This window comes from Rhea pennata, chromosome 1 (assembly GCF_028389875.1).
Source record: "Rhea pennata isolate bPtePen1 chromosome 1, bPtePen1.pri, whole genome shotgun sequence".
Classification (NCBI taxonomy): domain Eukaryota; kingdom Metazoa; phylum Chordata; class Aves; order Rheiformes; family Rheidae; genus Rhea; species Rhea pennata.
The window spans coordinates 134,845,606-134,861,618 of NC_084663.1; the positions used below are offsets into that span (position 1 = coordinate 134,845,606).

General features: G+C 40.5%; 1 protein-coding gene across 2 annotated transcripts; it reads left to right on the plus strand.

Moving 5' to 3' along the window:
- The first annotated feature begins 1,516 nt into the window (after positions 1-1,516).
- RBBP7 (RB binding protein 7, chromatin remodeling factor) lies at positions 1,517-12,090 on the plus strand. Of its 2 annotated transcripts, XM_062600871.1 has the most exons (12): positions 1,517-1,709; positions 2,104-2,248; positions 4,289-4,431; positions 4,899-5,072; positions 5,382-5,497; positions 6,129-6,289; positions 6,729-6,855; positions 6,949-7,026; positions 7,583-7,659; positions 8,090-8,147; positions 8,880-8,990; positions 9,779-12,090. In XM_062600871.1, exons 1-12 carry the CDS (start codon positions 1,694-1,696, stop codon positions 9,845-9,847), a joined length of 1,275 nt encoding a protein of 424 aa, XP_062456855.1. In that variant the 5' UTR covers positions 1,517-1,693; the 3' UTR covers positions 9,848-12,090. The 2 variants fall into 2 exon arrangements, with proteins under 2 accessions (XP_062456855.1, XP_062456861.1); XM_062600877.1 differs by lacking the exons at positions 8,880-8,990; positions 9,779-12,090 and having other exon boundaries at positions 7,583-7,700; positions 8,090-8,140.
- Positions 12,091-16,013: the final 3,923 nt, after the last annotated feature.

Below are 16,013 nucleotides of genomic sequence, written 5' to 3' on the forward strand. Positions count from 1 at the left end.
CTCTCCCCGCTTTGTTCCCTCCTTTATCCCCTCTAACCCCAATGGTTTTCCGAACTTACCTACCTTTGCTTCTTTAACCTAAGACTTACGTCTATTTCTCATTCCTGCTGAGATTGTTTTTTTAGCTTATGTTAAATATGTCGGCAGCTCTTTTTTAGCAACTAAATTACCATTTCTGATTGGGAAAAGAGAGTATCTTGTAACTGGGGCATTTCTGCAGGAGGAGTCCATTTATTTTCATTTTTTCTGATCGTTGACTGCACTATTCTATTCATAAAAAACTGTTAAATGAGCTAAATTCCATTATCACTTCCGTTTCCTGATTTTCACTTCCAATGTGCAATCGCTAATTCCGTATTTCCAAGTCTGTGTTAGGCTAAGATAGTAATGTTTTCATTCTTTATCTACTCCTGAGTGCTGTACAGATTTAATACTTCCTGAATTTCAATTTTTCGTTTACCTCCCTCCTAGGACGATCAATGTAAATCATATTTGTGAATAATATTTTGGTACTTTGATGCTCTGTAGCGGTGCTGATGGGAGTGCTTCCCATTTTGATTTCTGGCAATATCTACATTCATTCTTCAGTGTTATTAGAAAGGAAGGTGCTTGTGCTCTTTGCCGTAATTGTGCCTGAAACCCAGGGGCACCATGTGCCTGTCAAAACCGTGTGCCAGGCTTCCCCTTGGGGTACTGTCCAAGCAGCAAAACTGATTACTGAACATGGGGTCTATCTCTCCCTTACACTGCATTATGCACGACTCTGAACAGCTGGTATAGGGGCTTCTCAGTAGCAAAGATGTCCTTTTTCTAAACTGTACTTTTTAGCAATTTCAAATTCTTGATGAACAGGTCCTGAACACCAAATTCATGTGTTTAACGCACATTTCCTTTGAGTGTCTCCGCAGGACGAACTCACCTTGTTTTAGACGTTCTGAGGCATTTTTTGAAAGGAGCTGGCAAGTTGCTCTGTAACGCCTTTAAATGCGGTTAAAAAGCAACAGAAACGATTTGCTCTCACAGCAGTGCTGTCGGTCGTTTATTTTACTTAAAGCCCCACCTCGTGGGCATAAACTTGTCCACACCAATCTTTTTCTAAATAAAAAAAAACCGCGCACTTGCATGAAACCCTGGCCCCTCCTCACCATCTGCAACCCACCCGGTAACGCCCGGCGACCCGCCCGTGACACGGGCACGCCTGGCCGTAGCGGATCCGGACTCCGGGCCAAGACCAAGCGCTTTCCTGGACGAGGAGGCCGAGTTTCAGCCGGCCGGGAAACGCCCGGAGCCCCCGAGAGCAGCCTCTCAGAAAGGAGCCGCCCCGTCGCGCGCTCAGGGGGACGAGGCGACCCCGCGCGCGCTCCCGACCGTTGGGCGGGCCCAACGGCCTCGCCCGCGCCAGCCGCCGAGCGCGCGCAGCGCTCTCGCCCTCCTCATTGGCCGCCGCGGTGGGTGGGTGGCGTTCCGGGCGCCGCGAGAGGGCGGGGCGGCGGCGCATGCGCGGCGCCGCCAGGCGCGGGGCGGCGGGGCGTCTCGCGCGGGAGGCGGCGGCGGCGGTGCCGCGGCGTCCTCACCTGGGGCGCGAGCGGCGCCCCCTCCCCCCTTTCTAACCCTCTCCCCCTCCCCCTCCTCCCCGCCGCTGGCCGTTACCTCCCGCCATCTCGTCCCGTCTGCGCGGGCGCGCTCGCCCAAAATGGCGAGCAAGGAAGGTAGGAGACCTCCGCCTTTTCCCCTCCACCCGCGGGCTGCGTGGGGCGGCGGTGGCGGGGCGCGGCGAGCGGGGCGTGAGCCGGGAGGGCGCGGCGACGCCCAGGCGCTTTCTCCCAGGGCCTTCTGGCTGGGCGGTAGCGGGCGCGGGGCGCGTTAACGGCCGCTGTCCCTCCGGCTGCCCCCTCGCAGGGCTTCGCCCCCCCCCCCCCCCCCCCCCCCCCCGGCCAGCCTCCGGCGCGTGGCGGCGCCTCCCCATCCCGTCCCCCCTCCTCCGCCCCCTTCCCGCCACGGCGCCTCCCCCCGCAACCGCCGCGTGGCGGCGGCGCCGCCCCCGCCGCCTGGCCCGGCGCGCGCTGAGCCGTTGGCTCTCCTCCCTGCCCGCCCCTCGCCCAGCGCTGGAGGACACGGTGGAGGAGCGCGTCATCAGCGAGGAGTACAAGATCTGGAAGAAGAACACCCCCTTCTTGTACGACCTGGTGATGACACACGCCCTGGAGTGGCCCAGCCTCACTGTCCAGTGGTTGCCTGATGTGACCAGGTGAGAGAAGCAGAGAGACAACTTGCTTGTTCCACTGCGCCTTCCGTCTCTGTGCACAGTGTCTGCTAGGCAATTTGAAGGTAAAACCACGAGAGATGAGGTAGTTTGGATTGTACTCTTCTCTCAGTAAGTTTATTTTACTTACAACTCTTAAACCCCTTTGGATAGACAGAAGCTTTGAGGAAAAAAAAGGTAGAATCATAGAATGGTAAGGTTGGAAGGGACCTCTGGAGATCATCTAGTCCAACCCTCAGTGTAGCCCATATGAGGATTGAACCCACAACCTTGGTGTTAGCAGCACCATGCTCTAACCAACTGAGCTAAACCTGTACAAATGAATACTGTAGAGAACTCCTGCCTAACAGAGCAACACCTGGCTTGAGGGAAGAAATCTTCCTTACTTTTTTTTTATTGATATTTAAGAGACCTAGCTGTTCTGTAGTAAATTCTGTTCAGAGAAAGAACAAACTTACTGAACTCTTACATGAAGAATGTTTTTCCTCATCTGCATTACTGATTGCTGTTCTGTAGAAGGTATTTTATATATTTTTTTTCTGGTCATATTTAAGGGGATATTTTTCAAAAAAGACTGTGGCCCTTAATAGTTCTAGTTCTGTCCCTGGCATTGTTAACCTCAGATATTTTAATTTTGCCATTCTTCTACCTCCTCCTGAAAGTTTGTAGGGTAGCTGGTTGATTTCTCAAAGGATTTTTAAGGTGGGGATAGATTTCATTCATGTGCCAGTTACTAGAAAACTCAAGTTGTCAGAGTAACCAGTCAGGGCTCCATAAAGCTAAAGGATAGGTACTGAGTCCTTCATGCTGCTGTATTGCAGACACAGCTTGGCTTTAAAATATGTTACCCTTAAAGTTCATGCAGTAATAAGAGGACAGTCTCTTTCCTCTATAAAATTTCACTTAATGTAAGTGATGCTATACTTGGTGGTTAGATGATCAGTTAATTTTGTGTACCGGAATGTTGGGGAAGAAGTAGAAAGGTGTGAACTAACTTACTGTGGCATGGAGAAAGTAAAGTGGGGAGTTTTTTTGAGGGTATGGCACCCTTATGAGGAACACTTCTGCTTGCCTCGTATTTTGCAGATTGACTTAATGTTCAGTTAAAAACCTGATATTTCCAATTATCCAGTGTCAAAATATGTAAGCCATTTAAGGCAAGGACTGTCTCTTTGTATGGCACCTGACATGATGGGACACCTATTTCTGATACAAGTAAGTGTGTGTGCATTGTGTGTTTTTTATTTTTATTTATTTATTTTTTAATTCCCCTTCAAAATGTATGACAATGCCCCGGAAGAGGTATAATAATACCTATGGTGTTTTTTGATTGCACACATGATTCCTGTTTACTCTTCGCTTGGGTTCATACAGCAGAATTATTGCTTTCAGGAATGCAGAAGTTGCTTGGTTTTGGGTGTTCTAATTCTCCTTTCACAGATTTGACTGTCTTTCTGACCTTTCACTTACTACTGAATACTGCATTTAACCATCAAAAGGAATTTAATTATAGTTAGCTAAGATTTGTGCGGTGTTTAAAAATGAACTTCTGAAAACTGATAAAATATCAACTGATAAAAGCTTATGGAAAGGAAATTAACTGAAATAGGTTGCTGCTTTTCTATTTTTTATAAAACATTGATTGTCTTCTGAGTTGATATTATGAGATTGCAAGGAGAATTAAAAATAGAAGAAGGTACTAATATTGCCTGTAATTACTGGGCAAGCTTTAATTATTCTATTCAAGCAGTAGTGGCAGTGTTTACTGACTGGTATGGTCACTCTTGGCTTGCTGGATGTATCCTTGGCCTGCTTATGTCAGATAATGTAGTTCACTTACTAATTTTCAAGTCTGTTGTGGTAAAGGAAGGAATCTCTTACTTGAGTCTGTTTGTTTGTTTGTGGGTTTGTTTTGTTTTTAAAGCATCCTGAAGAAGTTTGGATCTTCAGTGTTACTGACACTAACCAATAAATTCTGGAACTGAGCATTTTAATTTTATCCTATGTTTTTATTACTCTAAACAGGCCAGAAGGAAAGGATTATACTCTACACTGGCTGGTTTTGGGAACTCACACCTCTGATGAGCAGAACCACCTGGTTGTTGCAAGAGTCCAGATTCCCAATGATGATCAATTTGATGCTTCTCAGTATGACAGTGAGAAAGGAGGTGGGCTCTGCATGTGTTCTTAGATGGTATTCTAGCAGTAACATTAACTGATGTCCTGTCCAATGGTATTCTAACTTGATCTTGCATAGTAAAGCTGACATGGTTGTATATTAGTTTGCATTAATTCTACGTTATTAATAGTAATCTAAAAAGAGAAGTTACTTGTTTCATAAGAATTTAAGTAAGAGTGTGGTATACACTGTCAGCATCTGTACTAAATTTGTCAATTGTGATGTAAACTGACGTGCATCTAACTCAAATAGTCTAATACTCAAGAAGAATTTGTATCAGAATACTTAAAATGTTAATGGTATGGTGCCATGAGGTGCTAGTCTTTCATGGTTTTATCATATAGATCTGTTAAGATACTACCACTGTTCCTTGAACTAGGGGGAAGCCTGAAGTGCTGTTTAACCCATTTAAAACAACTAATATGATAAACTGACTTTTTTTTTGGACAAATACAGAGTTTGGTGGCTTTGGCTCTGTGACTGGCAAAATTGAAACAGAGATTAAAATTAACCATGAAGGCGAAGTAAATCGGGCTCGTTACATGCCTCAGAATCCCTCCATCATTGCTACAAAAACACCATCTGCTGATGTGTTGGTATTTGACTACACCAAACATCCTTCAAAACCAGGTTTGTCAGATTCCTTGAAACTGTGCAAAATGTCTCCTGGCATTGAGGAATACACTTACATTTGACAGCAATTGGGAGGAGAGATCATGGGCTCTGGAACTGGAGCATAAAGGCCTAGTTCTTCAGTGTCTTTAGCTGCCTGGTTATGTTTAATATAATGCAGTATCTACAAAAGCAGCATTTTTCTGTGAGGTTGATGCATAAAATATGATTTTCTGCAACTGAAAACAAAGTTTTTATGCAATAATGATGCTCATATGGATTGATGTGAAGGATTAAGCTACATGAAAGAAACAACTTCTCTTTCAGACATGAGTGGAGAGTGCAATCCTGACCTTAGATTAAGAGGGCACCAAAAAGAAGGATATGGCTTATCATGGAACTCCAATTTGAGTGGACATCTTTTGAGTGCATCAGATGATCATGTAAAAACAAATATCTTCCCCCTAAAATATACAAACTTATGCTGTAATAGTTAATCAGGGAAAAAATGGGTTGCTGTAGCTTTATATTTTTACTTGGGGAAGCTGTCATATAGGTCGCTATTGTAACATTTTTTTTAAAGGCTGTAGTCAACTGTGTGTAGTTTTGCTTGTTTATGGGTTGTGTGTTTTTTTTTTTTTTTTTTTTTTTTTTCTGTAATATACAACCGGTTAGTTCTGTATCGTGTTCTTGGTGAAGCAAGAGCAGAATGATTTAGGTCTGAGGCCATAAAATTAGTAAGACTCTCAAAGATTTAATATCAGATTGAATAGCTAACAAACTTCTTTGTGGCTTTCCAAGTAAAATTCCAGTTTTCAACTGGAATAGGGATACTTTTTGTAAATTGTTTTTGTGACCTTAGAAATAATCTTTGGCTTTGAACCTGCAAAAGACTGGTAACGTAGCTCATCTGAGTTCCCACTTAGGGCATACTAGATGTTCCTTTTCAAAAACAAATACTGTTTGAAGAATGTCCTTTTCCTATATATAAATCAGATGTGGGTCTTTTGTTCTTGAAAGATAACACAGTTAAAACTTCCATAACAACACAATCAATATGGCTCTTATCTGCAGACTGTCTGTTTATGGGATGTAAGTGCAGGACCAAAAGAAGGCAAAATTGTTGATGCAAAAGCAATCTTTACTGGGCACTCTTCAGTTGTAGAAGATGTGGCATGGCATCTCCTCCATGAATCTCTGTTTGGATCGGTGGCTGATGATCAGAAGCTAATGATGTAAGTTGGGGTTAAGCAATTCTTGAGTAGTGTCTGCTGTGTGCTGTCAGTAGATCAATCTAGAGCACTTCCGGGTTATTATAAAAGTCTGAAATCTGTAATGATTTAATGCATACTCAAGTATTATTAATGGTAGTAATGCTGCAGGATCTCATAAATCTGCGTATTGTTTAATGTGCACACGTTTGCAGGGGGGAGAGGGGAAGTAAAATGGAATTAATGTATTTAAGCTTCCTGATGTGAACTGTTACTGTACTTTCTACATACCACAAACAAAATTCCTTAAGCTCTTGAATTAAAAGCTGTAGCCTCAGACTAGTGTAAGTAATGATAGACCTAGGATGGTGGGGAATCCTCCTCTGAAAAATCATTTTGTTTTGTTCTGTCTCTCTCCTCCCTGTCCCTGTTGTCCTCCTCCCCTGAACCTGTATCCTGACAGTTGGGACACAAGATCTAATACTACATCCAAGCCAAGTCACTGTGTAGATGCCCACACAGCTGAGGTCAACTGTCTCTCCTTCAATCCTTACAGCGAGTTTATTCTAGCAACTGGTTCTGCTGACAAGGTTTTTATTTATGTATACTTTACATTTATATATATTCTAGATAGCAATTCTGCAGCCATTATAGTATAAACAATTTCTTGTTCCTTCTCCCAGACTGTGGCTTTGTGGGATCTTCGAAACTTAAAATTGAAACTTCATTCTTTCGAGTCTCATAAGGATGAAATTTTTCAGGTGGGTATACTTTTCTCACAGCCTGTAACAAAAACTGTGAGAGTAGTGACTTGGACAAAACAGGTGGATTTTTGTGTGGTGGCTGGCCTCAATAAATAAAATAATTATTAAACATGGAATACTGATTTTTAGTTCAATAAATTCAGACAGTGCCATGTATTTCTACCCAACTCCAATTTACTTTGAAGCAAGTAGCCAACAGCTTACTGTTAAAATACTGGGAGCTTACAGCTACTCAGTATGGCTAGAATATTTTCTGTAAAATGTCCTCTGATAGAGAGGATGTGGGTTCAAATCTAATACTATGAACTTTATCTAGTTAGCAGTGTGCAAGTAACAGTGACTTTTAGGCACTTAAGTTTTGCAATGTGGTAAATCCATAACGGAAATGATGTTAGTTGTTCACTTTGAGAAAGTCTTCAGAACTCTGAGCTTTAGGCCATCCCTTGTGCTGGGAGAAGCTAACTCACTGAGTTTTGTTGTTGTAAATGAATGATCAGGATACGCATTAGAAATCAGTAATTATGCCTCCAGTCAAGTTGTTGTTTTTCAATAGGTTCACTGGTCCCCTCATAATGAAACAATTCTCGCTTCAAGTGGTACTGATCGTCGGCTTAATGTATGGGATCTAAGGTGAAGAGCAATTCCTTTCGTTTAATATCTATGAACAGAAGGTAATACAAGGCAGCAGGCCTACTTTATTTGGTAGATTATTTGCACTGTTCTCTTTTGCTTGGTTAGTTAACTTGGACTAAGTTTACAGGAGAAAAAACACAGTATTTCTAGCTTTACTTTTCTATGAAGATTTTTAGCTGATATAGTTGTTTTCTATTTTTAGTAATAAGTGATTCCTGTTTCAAGGTTCTTCACAAGTGAGATTATATTTCAGTAGCAATAACACCAAGCAATTGGAACTCTGTACTTGAGGCTTATAATTCTTTGACAGTGAGAGAAACAGATAGCAAAAGCGAATACTGGGAACAAGTATTGGGAACTAGTAAGTTACACTGATATGAAATGCAATTGTTGTTATTAATAAAAGCTATAAACTGCTTTCTTACAGTAAAATTGGAGAAGAGCAGTCTGCAGAAGATGCAGAAGATGGGCCTCCTGAACTCTTGGTATGCTTTTGTTTGAATTGGCAATTGGTCGATTATTGCAGTGATATTCTGAACCATCTCGCCTCCATGATCACCAATCCATTATTCTAACTAGCAGTAGGTGTTCTCTGATTCAGAAGGCAGTGGTGTTTTCATAGCTCTTCCGGATATGTGCGAAGATGTGCAAAACATCTTCAGTGTTGACCAAGTGTTGACCATACTCTTGAGTTTGACCATGTGCCTGACAGCACTCTCTTTCATGACTAAAGCATGTAAAGCCAAGGCCTCAAGCTGTTTTATCTTGCGTTAGACTGGTGAGGTCCTATATAGCTGTTCTTACTGTTGTAGGAAGTCAAAGACTTATATTTTGTTTCCTTAGGAAACAGGAATGCTTAGCTTAATAGTTGAAGTTTCTCCATTTCCTGTGTAACTTTAAGTATTTACATAATTAGATGAGAAAATGGGTATTGATGGATGTCCAATCCTGTCTTAAATGGCACCATTTCAAGGATGTCCATCAGTTGTTGCTATAATAATGAACTCTTTGCATGCTGTCTTGATAATTCCATTCATGTCTGTAAGTAGTGAATGGAATATATTATTTCATACACACCTTTGCACTTACATTGTGAATATCTAGTAGCAGGCTTTTCTTTAGCATAACGAATTTAAATTCTGAATCTTGGATTTAAAGAGACTTTTTCTAGAGATTAAATAGCTCACTGAAGTTTTTTCATCTGTTTGCTTTAACAGTTTATTCATGGAGGACACACTGCCAAAATTTCTGACTTCAGCTGGAATCCTAATGAGCCTTGGGTAATCTGTTCTGTATCAGAGGACAACATAATGCAAATATGGCAAATGGTGAGTGTTAAAACTCGAGTTGCTCTGAAGCTGATTACATAAACTAAACCAAGATGGCTTTCTTTAGTACAGCTCATGTCTTCAGTGACTGAAAGTTATTTCCTCCGTATTTTTTGCACTATTAGAATGGACAGTAGGACTTTCAAAAGAAAATAAAGGCTAAAACAATGCTGTTAAATGCAACTGGTAATTTTTTTCTCCAAGTCTTAGGTACTAATTAATATCAAGGATAAATGTGTAAATTGCAAACTTCTATCTGATGCTGCCCAAGAACTGGTTTCTTGTCTAACTGTTGATTGTGAACCCAGATGCCTTCTAGCTCTGCTTACAGTTCTTGTTATTTTACATTGCAACATGATTGATCAAATCCCTATAAAGACAGAGTAAAATCACATGAGAATAATTGAAGTCCCATCTTTAGATCAAACTATAACACTTAGATGTGTGTCACAGGTCAGTCTTTCCACTTTTAAAATATCTGTCTTGTCATAGTTTTCAAGGTGAGGTTGAAATAAATCACAGGACTGAATGTCCATAGTAAAGAAGTTAAAGGGTAAGTTTCATCCTACTGAAATAAGATAATGCAGGAAGACAACTGGTTGATGTCTAGCCATTGCACATACATTCCTAAGGTTGACTGCCCTTTAAGAAAAGGCAGGGAGAGCGTCTCCTTAAGAAAAAAGTGATCTCTACCTTCTTGGGATCATCACGGTTTTACTGCAGTAAATGTAGACTGTTTAAAGACCAGATCTGTCTACCACTTGTAATGAAATAATTTGTGTCTTTAGGCAGAAAATATTTACAATGATGAAGAACCGGATATAGCGGCAGCGGAACTGGAAGGTCAAGGAACATAACTTTTCTTGCTTAAGAAGATACTGGGTGTGGCATAGTAATATAATTTGACTACTATATACATTAAGAATATTCTTGTTTGGATGTAATGCTTTTACCCAATGCTTGATTTTTGTCAGGCACAAAAAGCTTGTATAGTCAAGTTGTAATGGGATATCCTTGGTTACTTGGGCACTCTGAGCTATTGTATATTGTACAGCATTTAGCTTTTAGGGAAGATGAGAATGACTGAATACCTATGTCTATATTTTTAAACAGACTTAATAGCTTCCTGTAAATAAGACAGTTAACTCCTCACTCTTCCCACAGTGAAGTTTCAAATAAGTTTTTATCACTATGTAAAAAGAGCTTTTCACTTTTACACAACGCTTTCTAATTGGCTTTGCATAAATAAAATTTATTAAATGTTTGTGTTTAACTGTTGTCTGTTGACATAAGGTGAATACCTTTTTGCTTGAATATAAAATCTCAGAGTCAAAAGGAGTCTAATTTAAAGGAGCTTACTTAACTTCTGTAGATAATAATGTTATGTAATTCTGAGCATGTATCAGACTACATAATTAAGTCTGGAGAGAGAAGAATTGTTTTGTTGATATGAAAATATAGGGAAAACAGACATTGTATTCTTCACAAGCAGAAAATAGCTGTCTAGTATAGAAAACTGTTTAGGGAACACCGAAGAATGACCAGTCAGACTCCTTTAGACTTCAAGAATTAAATCTTGAAAAAACTCAGATGGCTGCTTCTTGTGGAGTGGTTGTGGAAGCACCGTCTTCTAACCTCTTTCTTATTTTATTTGCTATCATGGCAGTGTGCTCTCAATTAATTGATATCACCTCTTTTTAAAGATTGTTTTGTACTTTCCTTTCATTAAAATGAAAGGCAGTTGTCTAAAACACATTAATATCTAAACAGATATAAGCCTGAAAGCAGACTGGAGGACATGGACCCTCTAGAATTAATAGAGCTTCATATCTACTGTGGTTTTAGAGGCAAATTAACAGTCATTTCTGGAATTTTCATTCTAGCTGATTCTCAGTCTGAGTTCAAATCAAAGCTTTTAGTTAAGAGAGGTCTCAAGATTAAACAAATCATTAGCTGTATCGCTCTTTCTGCTTATTCTGGAAGACATTCAAAGGTTTGGTTGGCTGATACTGAAAATGCAATTTTTGATTGTGAAAATGTCATTTTCTTTGATGTGTAGCTTACCATTGTCTTGAATTTGAACAAGTTAGTGGGCTACAGAACTCACGTTGCATATCTCAAACTACTGTTAGCTAATGGAAAGCTGCTATTTGGGGTAAATGTTAACATTTTTAAGGGTGAGATTTGAATGGATAGGTATTTTGATTTAATTCCTCTTATGTGTGGAAAATACTTATTTTGGACACTCCATGAGTCTTCTAAACTAGCTTAAATATTACGAGAATGAGATGTAAGGGCTGATGCTTGGGAGCAGGATAGGAAGGAATAAAGGATTAATTTGAAAAAAATGAGCTAATTGCATTTGCATGAGATAATTAGATACTACTACTGTAACAATAAGAGTAGACAAACTATGTCTATAATGCCATGTCACAGTATGTACAATGGAGATACCGATGTTACCATAGAATCGGTAAGGTTGGAAGGGACCTCTGAAGCTCATCTAGTCCAACCCCCGAACAAGTGGCCCATAAGGGGATCAAACCTGCAACCTTTGCATTTATTAGCACCATGCTCTAACCAGCTGAGCTAAACCTAACCCCAAATGTTGTTTAGTTAAACATTGCTTACTGGTTAGCTAAAGCTAGCTCTTTCCAGGATGAATGCAGCAGGTGTTGGCTGGAACATGACTATAGGCATCTGGGGGACAGCATTTTCTTCTCAGGGAAGTGTTCTTCACCATGTCAGTAAAAGGACTAGCTCCCTTCCACCATGCAGCCTCCTGGGCGTATCTTCTGGTCACTGACTACAGCCAGTTATCCCTGTGCTGATGCTGTGAGGGAATGGAAGTAAAGTGGAATGAATGTGTTGCTACCTTCTTTTTATTATTTGACTAATGGTCATTCAACTAACACAGTCAAAGATCAAGTGTTAGAAAATCGTTGGCAAGACAGAAGTACCAACTATTTCTTGCCCCAGAAGTGATGCTATGCTTACCACTCAACAGTATGTAAGGGGCGCTTTTTTTTCTGGACGTGAATTTAATTTGCAAATGACTACAAATAATAATCATTCATTAAACATACTTAATTCAAAGACAGCTTTGGGCCAGGGTCTGCTTCCTTTTGACAGTGATCTCAACAGCTCTGCAATCGGCTTCTGGTTGAGAATAAGATTAAAAAGTAGAAAAATAAGAGGTCAGTATCTTGCTTGTGTGCTACTGTAAAAATAAAAGTGTTTCACATAGAGCATGATGGTGGATCTTCCTGGCACAGAGGCCACTGTGGGCCTCCCACTTAAAGGTGTACAGTGCAGTGCATTCCTGTAATTAGCGATCTCAGCTTTTTGTTACGGTGGTGGTGTTTACTTCAAGTCTTCTTACTGCCTGCTAATGAGTGGGATGGATAGGAAGTACTTACTGCAGCTTTCTTGATGGTGTTTCTAGTGCTGCTTATTTTTGATTCCCTGCCTGCTGTTACCAAGACCCTTGGTGGTGTAGGCACTGGATCGTGCGTAAGCACACCTTCTTCCACTTGTGTTTCTAGAATGTATCTTCTAAAAGTTCAGAATGAAGCTCTTGACAAAAATGCTGCATCTTTCTGCATTTTCCCAGCATCAAAGGTTCTAGACCATGTAACCTGAACTGTAAGATACTGTATTATGTGAGCATCTTGAGCATAACCAGCTGAAGCAGCTCCCAGTGTTAGATGAGGTATAGTCTACGGACTGATGCAGATAAGTGCAGAAACACGTTAAGCGTTCCTCTGGAAGGCTTAGATGCCATCCAAGCTAGATGCAGATAGAAGGCAGCTTGAGATGATGTGCTAAATAGAATGAAAGATCAAAGCTGCTTAAGGACAGATAGGCCACTATCCATTTAACCAAGTTTCATTCTAACTGGTGCTGTTTATGTGTTAAAATGCTACAGTGTCATGTCCAGGAAGGGGAGGTGAATGTAATTGCGAAGTGTGGTTTTGGTTTGACTAATAGACACCACTGTATGTGGGTGGTGTTTGTTGCTAAAGGGTGTGATGCAGCCTGAGGCAGCTGGCACTGGTGCAGTGCTAGCAGCTTCTGTCTTTGGCTGTCTGACCTGCTCACAAATCAGCTCCAGAACTATCTTGGGTCCTAGTCTTTCCCAGTACGGTGACCACAGGAGAATGGAAATTGGTGTTAGAAGCCCTGGTGGTGGATTGTCTCTGTAACAGATTTCAGCTTTCCTCAATTCATTCCTGTTGGAACAAGAGGGAAGCATGCATGCCTGTTGAAGCACCAAGATGTCTGGCAAGAAAAGGCAATCTGTTTGGGTCAGTCTTAAAGGCGTTCAAGCTGCATTTTTTTTTCTTTTTTTTTTTTTTTTTCCTTTTAATGATCTTGTTTTGACTTTAACTATTGTATGAAGCAAATACATCTGATTAGCAGCATACCATCACAAAAATGTTAGGGCTGGTACAATCCTATTGTCTAGGTCTACTTGCCTTTAAGAAAAGGTTACTGGCAGTATTCCTGATTTCTGGTACTGAAATCCTAAGAGTTCCAAGTTGGAGAGCTGGAGCTCTCTGAGCAAGTCACTGGTGGACAAGTTCATTGTGGGAAGCTTCAGCTTCCCACAAAGTAAGTCCTACTGCTTCTTTGAAGAGCAAAGTTGGACTGAACAAGCAGGCAGGTGGCTGGCTCCTAGGAATTATCTTGTAACATCAGCCTGCTGCCTTGTTTGCCTCTTTCTGGAGGTGAGGACTCGGATGAGACAGTAACTTCACTGTGGGACTTCATCTGAACTGTTCAAGAGCTGAATGCAATAGTAGGTGTGGTGTTTCCTCGTCAGACCCAGCTGTGCACAGACTACCCACTCTCACACAGCTGAAAGGCAAGAACCAAGATCAGCAGCAAGATGGTAAGTAAGTTGTTACAAAAAGAAAATGAGAGCACAGATTCAAGTCTACTAGCTTTCATGTAGTTCAAAGTCCCATACTGTATATGCTGACAAAGTATTTAAAATGCTTAATTCCTCCTTACCACCCATGCTGCAGTAAATAGAGCCTCTAAACTGATTGATTTTCCCCAAGTCAGATTGTCTTTCAAACTATATATGTACAATATGCTTTCCTTAAATATGTAGCAAATGTCACAAGCCTTATGGAGGTAGGTAGCCATAGGACAGCTTGGTCCCACAGCCAGTTCATGCAGCCAGAACTTAAGTTAGTCTACATCATGTAATCTTAAACCTTTTCATTACTGAGAATGTGCTACCAAGACTATTAAGTTTTTTTTAATTTGCAAGAAGTTCTATACTTTTTTGATGGCCTTTATAGCATGTTTGTGAAATATTAAAGGACCATCATTTTTAATGTATGCATGTCTGAATGCCTTGGTTTTTAAAAGCTGGTGACTGCTGTAAGTAAATATTGCTCAGGCACTGCATTTAGTAATAAGAATAAATTAAATAGTGTACCTAAACAATGGCTACAGCAAGGTATCGTGTTTTTTGCATTAAACAGTAGCTGCTTTAGGTATATTTACACAGTGCTTGAGTGTACTTATTTCAACAACTTGTTACTCCTGCAGGTTGCTACATGCTGGGAAAAGGGAAAATAGCAAGGGTGCCCTTATTTGCCTTATTTTCAAGGGAATGGGGTATTCAGACCTATCATCTTCTTTACCCTAGCTATTTTCAGAAGTGTGGGCAGAGAGCATAACAAAAACAACAGAACGTAACTTGAAGTGAAGCATTTGCAGTTTAAGGTGACTTTCTCACTTGACCTCACCTCTGTATGTATTTTATGCAGTTTTTCAGTGGAGAGAGTGACCGCACTGAAGAAATCTAAATTCTTTCATTCATCCTTTTATTGAAAAAAAGGAGGAGACGAAATGGCAAAATGACAAGAGACATGCAACCTCCTGAAACTACATGTACTGTTCTATTGCAACAGACCAGCATTTGCAAAGTTGAGCCATGCTGTGCAGTCACATGAATTGAATAGTTCAAAACAGTGGTCTAACTGGAGGGAAACAAGCCTGTATCCTTCTAGCACTGAGGTGCAACTGCTTAATTACTAATAAAGCCAACGTTTGTTACTAGTCTGCATCGCAGTATTTTTCAACTGTTGTTCCCCTCCCCCCAAAGATCTGAAGGTTTGCATCACTAGCTGGTCCAAATATCAATTTGAAAAACAAAAATGTCTATCTGTGAGGAGTTGAAAATGATAAGGGCTAATTGATACTGAAACAGTTTAAAGGAAGACTGATAGCTGAGACAGCACATAACTTTCCTTCATTTTGCCTCTGAGAATATAAACAATTTCAGGGTTCTCCCTTTTATTGTACATGGAAAACTGCATTTGCTTTACTTGCACTGCTTTTATTGTTCATGCAAAAAACCCTAAAAAATGAGGAGCTTGACTTCATGCAACATTTGTTAGATGGAGATTGACCTTATTTTAGGCCTTTTTACATACTGCTATTATATATGCTAGAACTTCCACTTCAGCATTAAATTAGGTGAAAAAGGGCTACTTGTTACCCATGTAAACTTCATGCAATGAGATGTGTCTAGCCTAAACTCAGTCTGATCTTTTGCTTTCCAGCCTTTAGAGTCAGTCAGTCAAAAGTGGAAAGTTCTCCTAATGCTCTCAAAGTCAGCTTTTGTGGTGTAAGCTTGTGCTTTGAATTTGAAAGTCATCCTTTATCTATCTAAAGTTGCCTGCAGTCCAGGCATAGCCAAACACACATAACAAATGGTAACATGGCTGACTGAAACCTCAAAATGTGTGTTGTATAACTAACTAATATTCCTCTGCAAAAAGGCAATTATTCTCTGCGTTAAAAGTTCAGCCTGCGTAAAAGCCACATCCCTAAAACAACCAAACAAAATAATAGTGATAAGAAATATTAGGGAGGAAAAGTCAGTAACCTAGCAGGAAATAGCAGAAAAGTCAAAGCTAGCAAAGGCTTAAACAAGTAGGATTTATAAAAACAGAACTATGACGAAGATCAGATGGTTTTATAAAAATGCTGAATGTGTAA

Bases quoted from the DNA above. Each gene is read 5' to 3' on its own strand.
- RBBP7 (XM_062600871.1), top strand. The intron at 5,498-6,128 runs GTAAAAACAAAT...TCTTATCTGCAG, and splicing joins TGAGTGCATCAGATGATCAT to ACTGTCTGTTTATGGGATGT. The intron at 8,148-8,879 runs GTATGCTTTTGT...TTGCTTTAACAG, and splicing joins ATGGGCCTCCTGAACTCTTG to TTTATTCATGGAGGACACAC.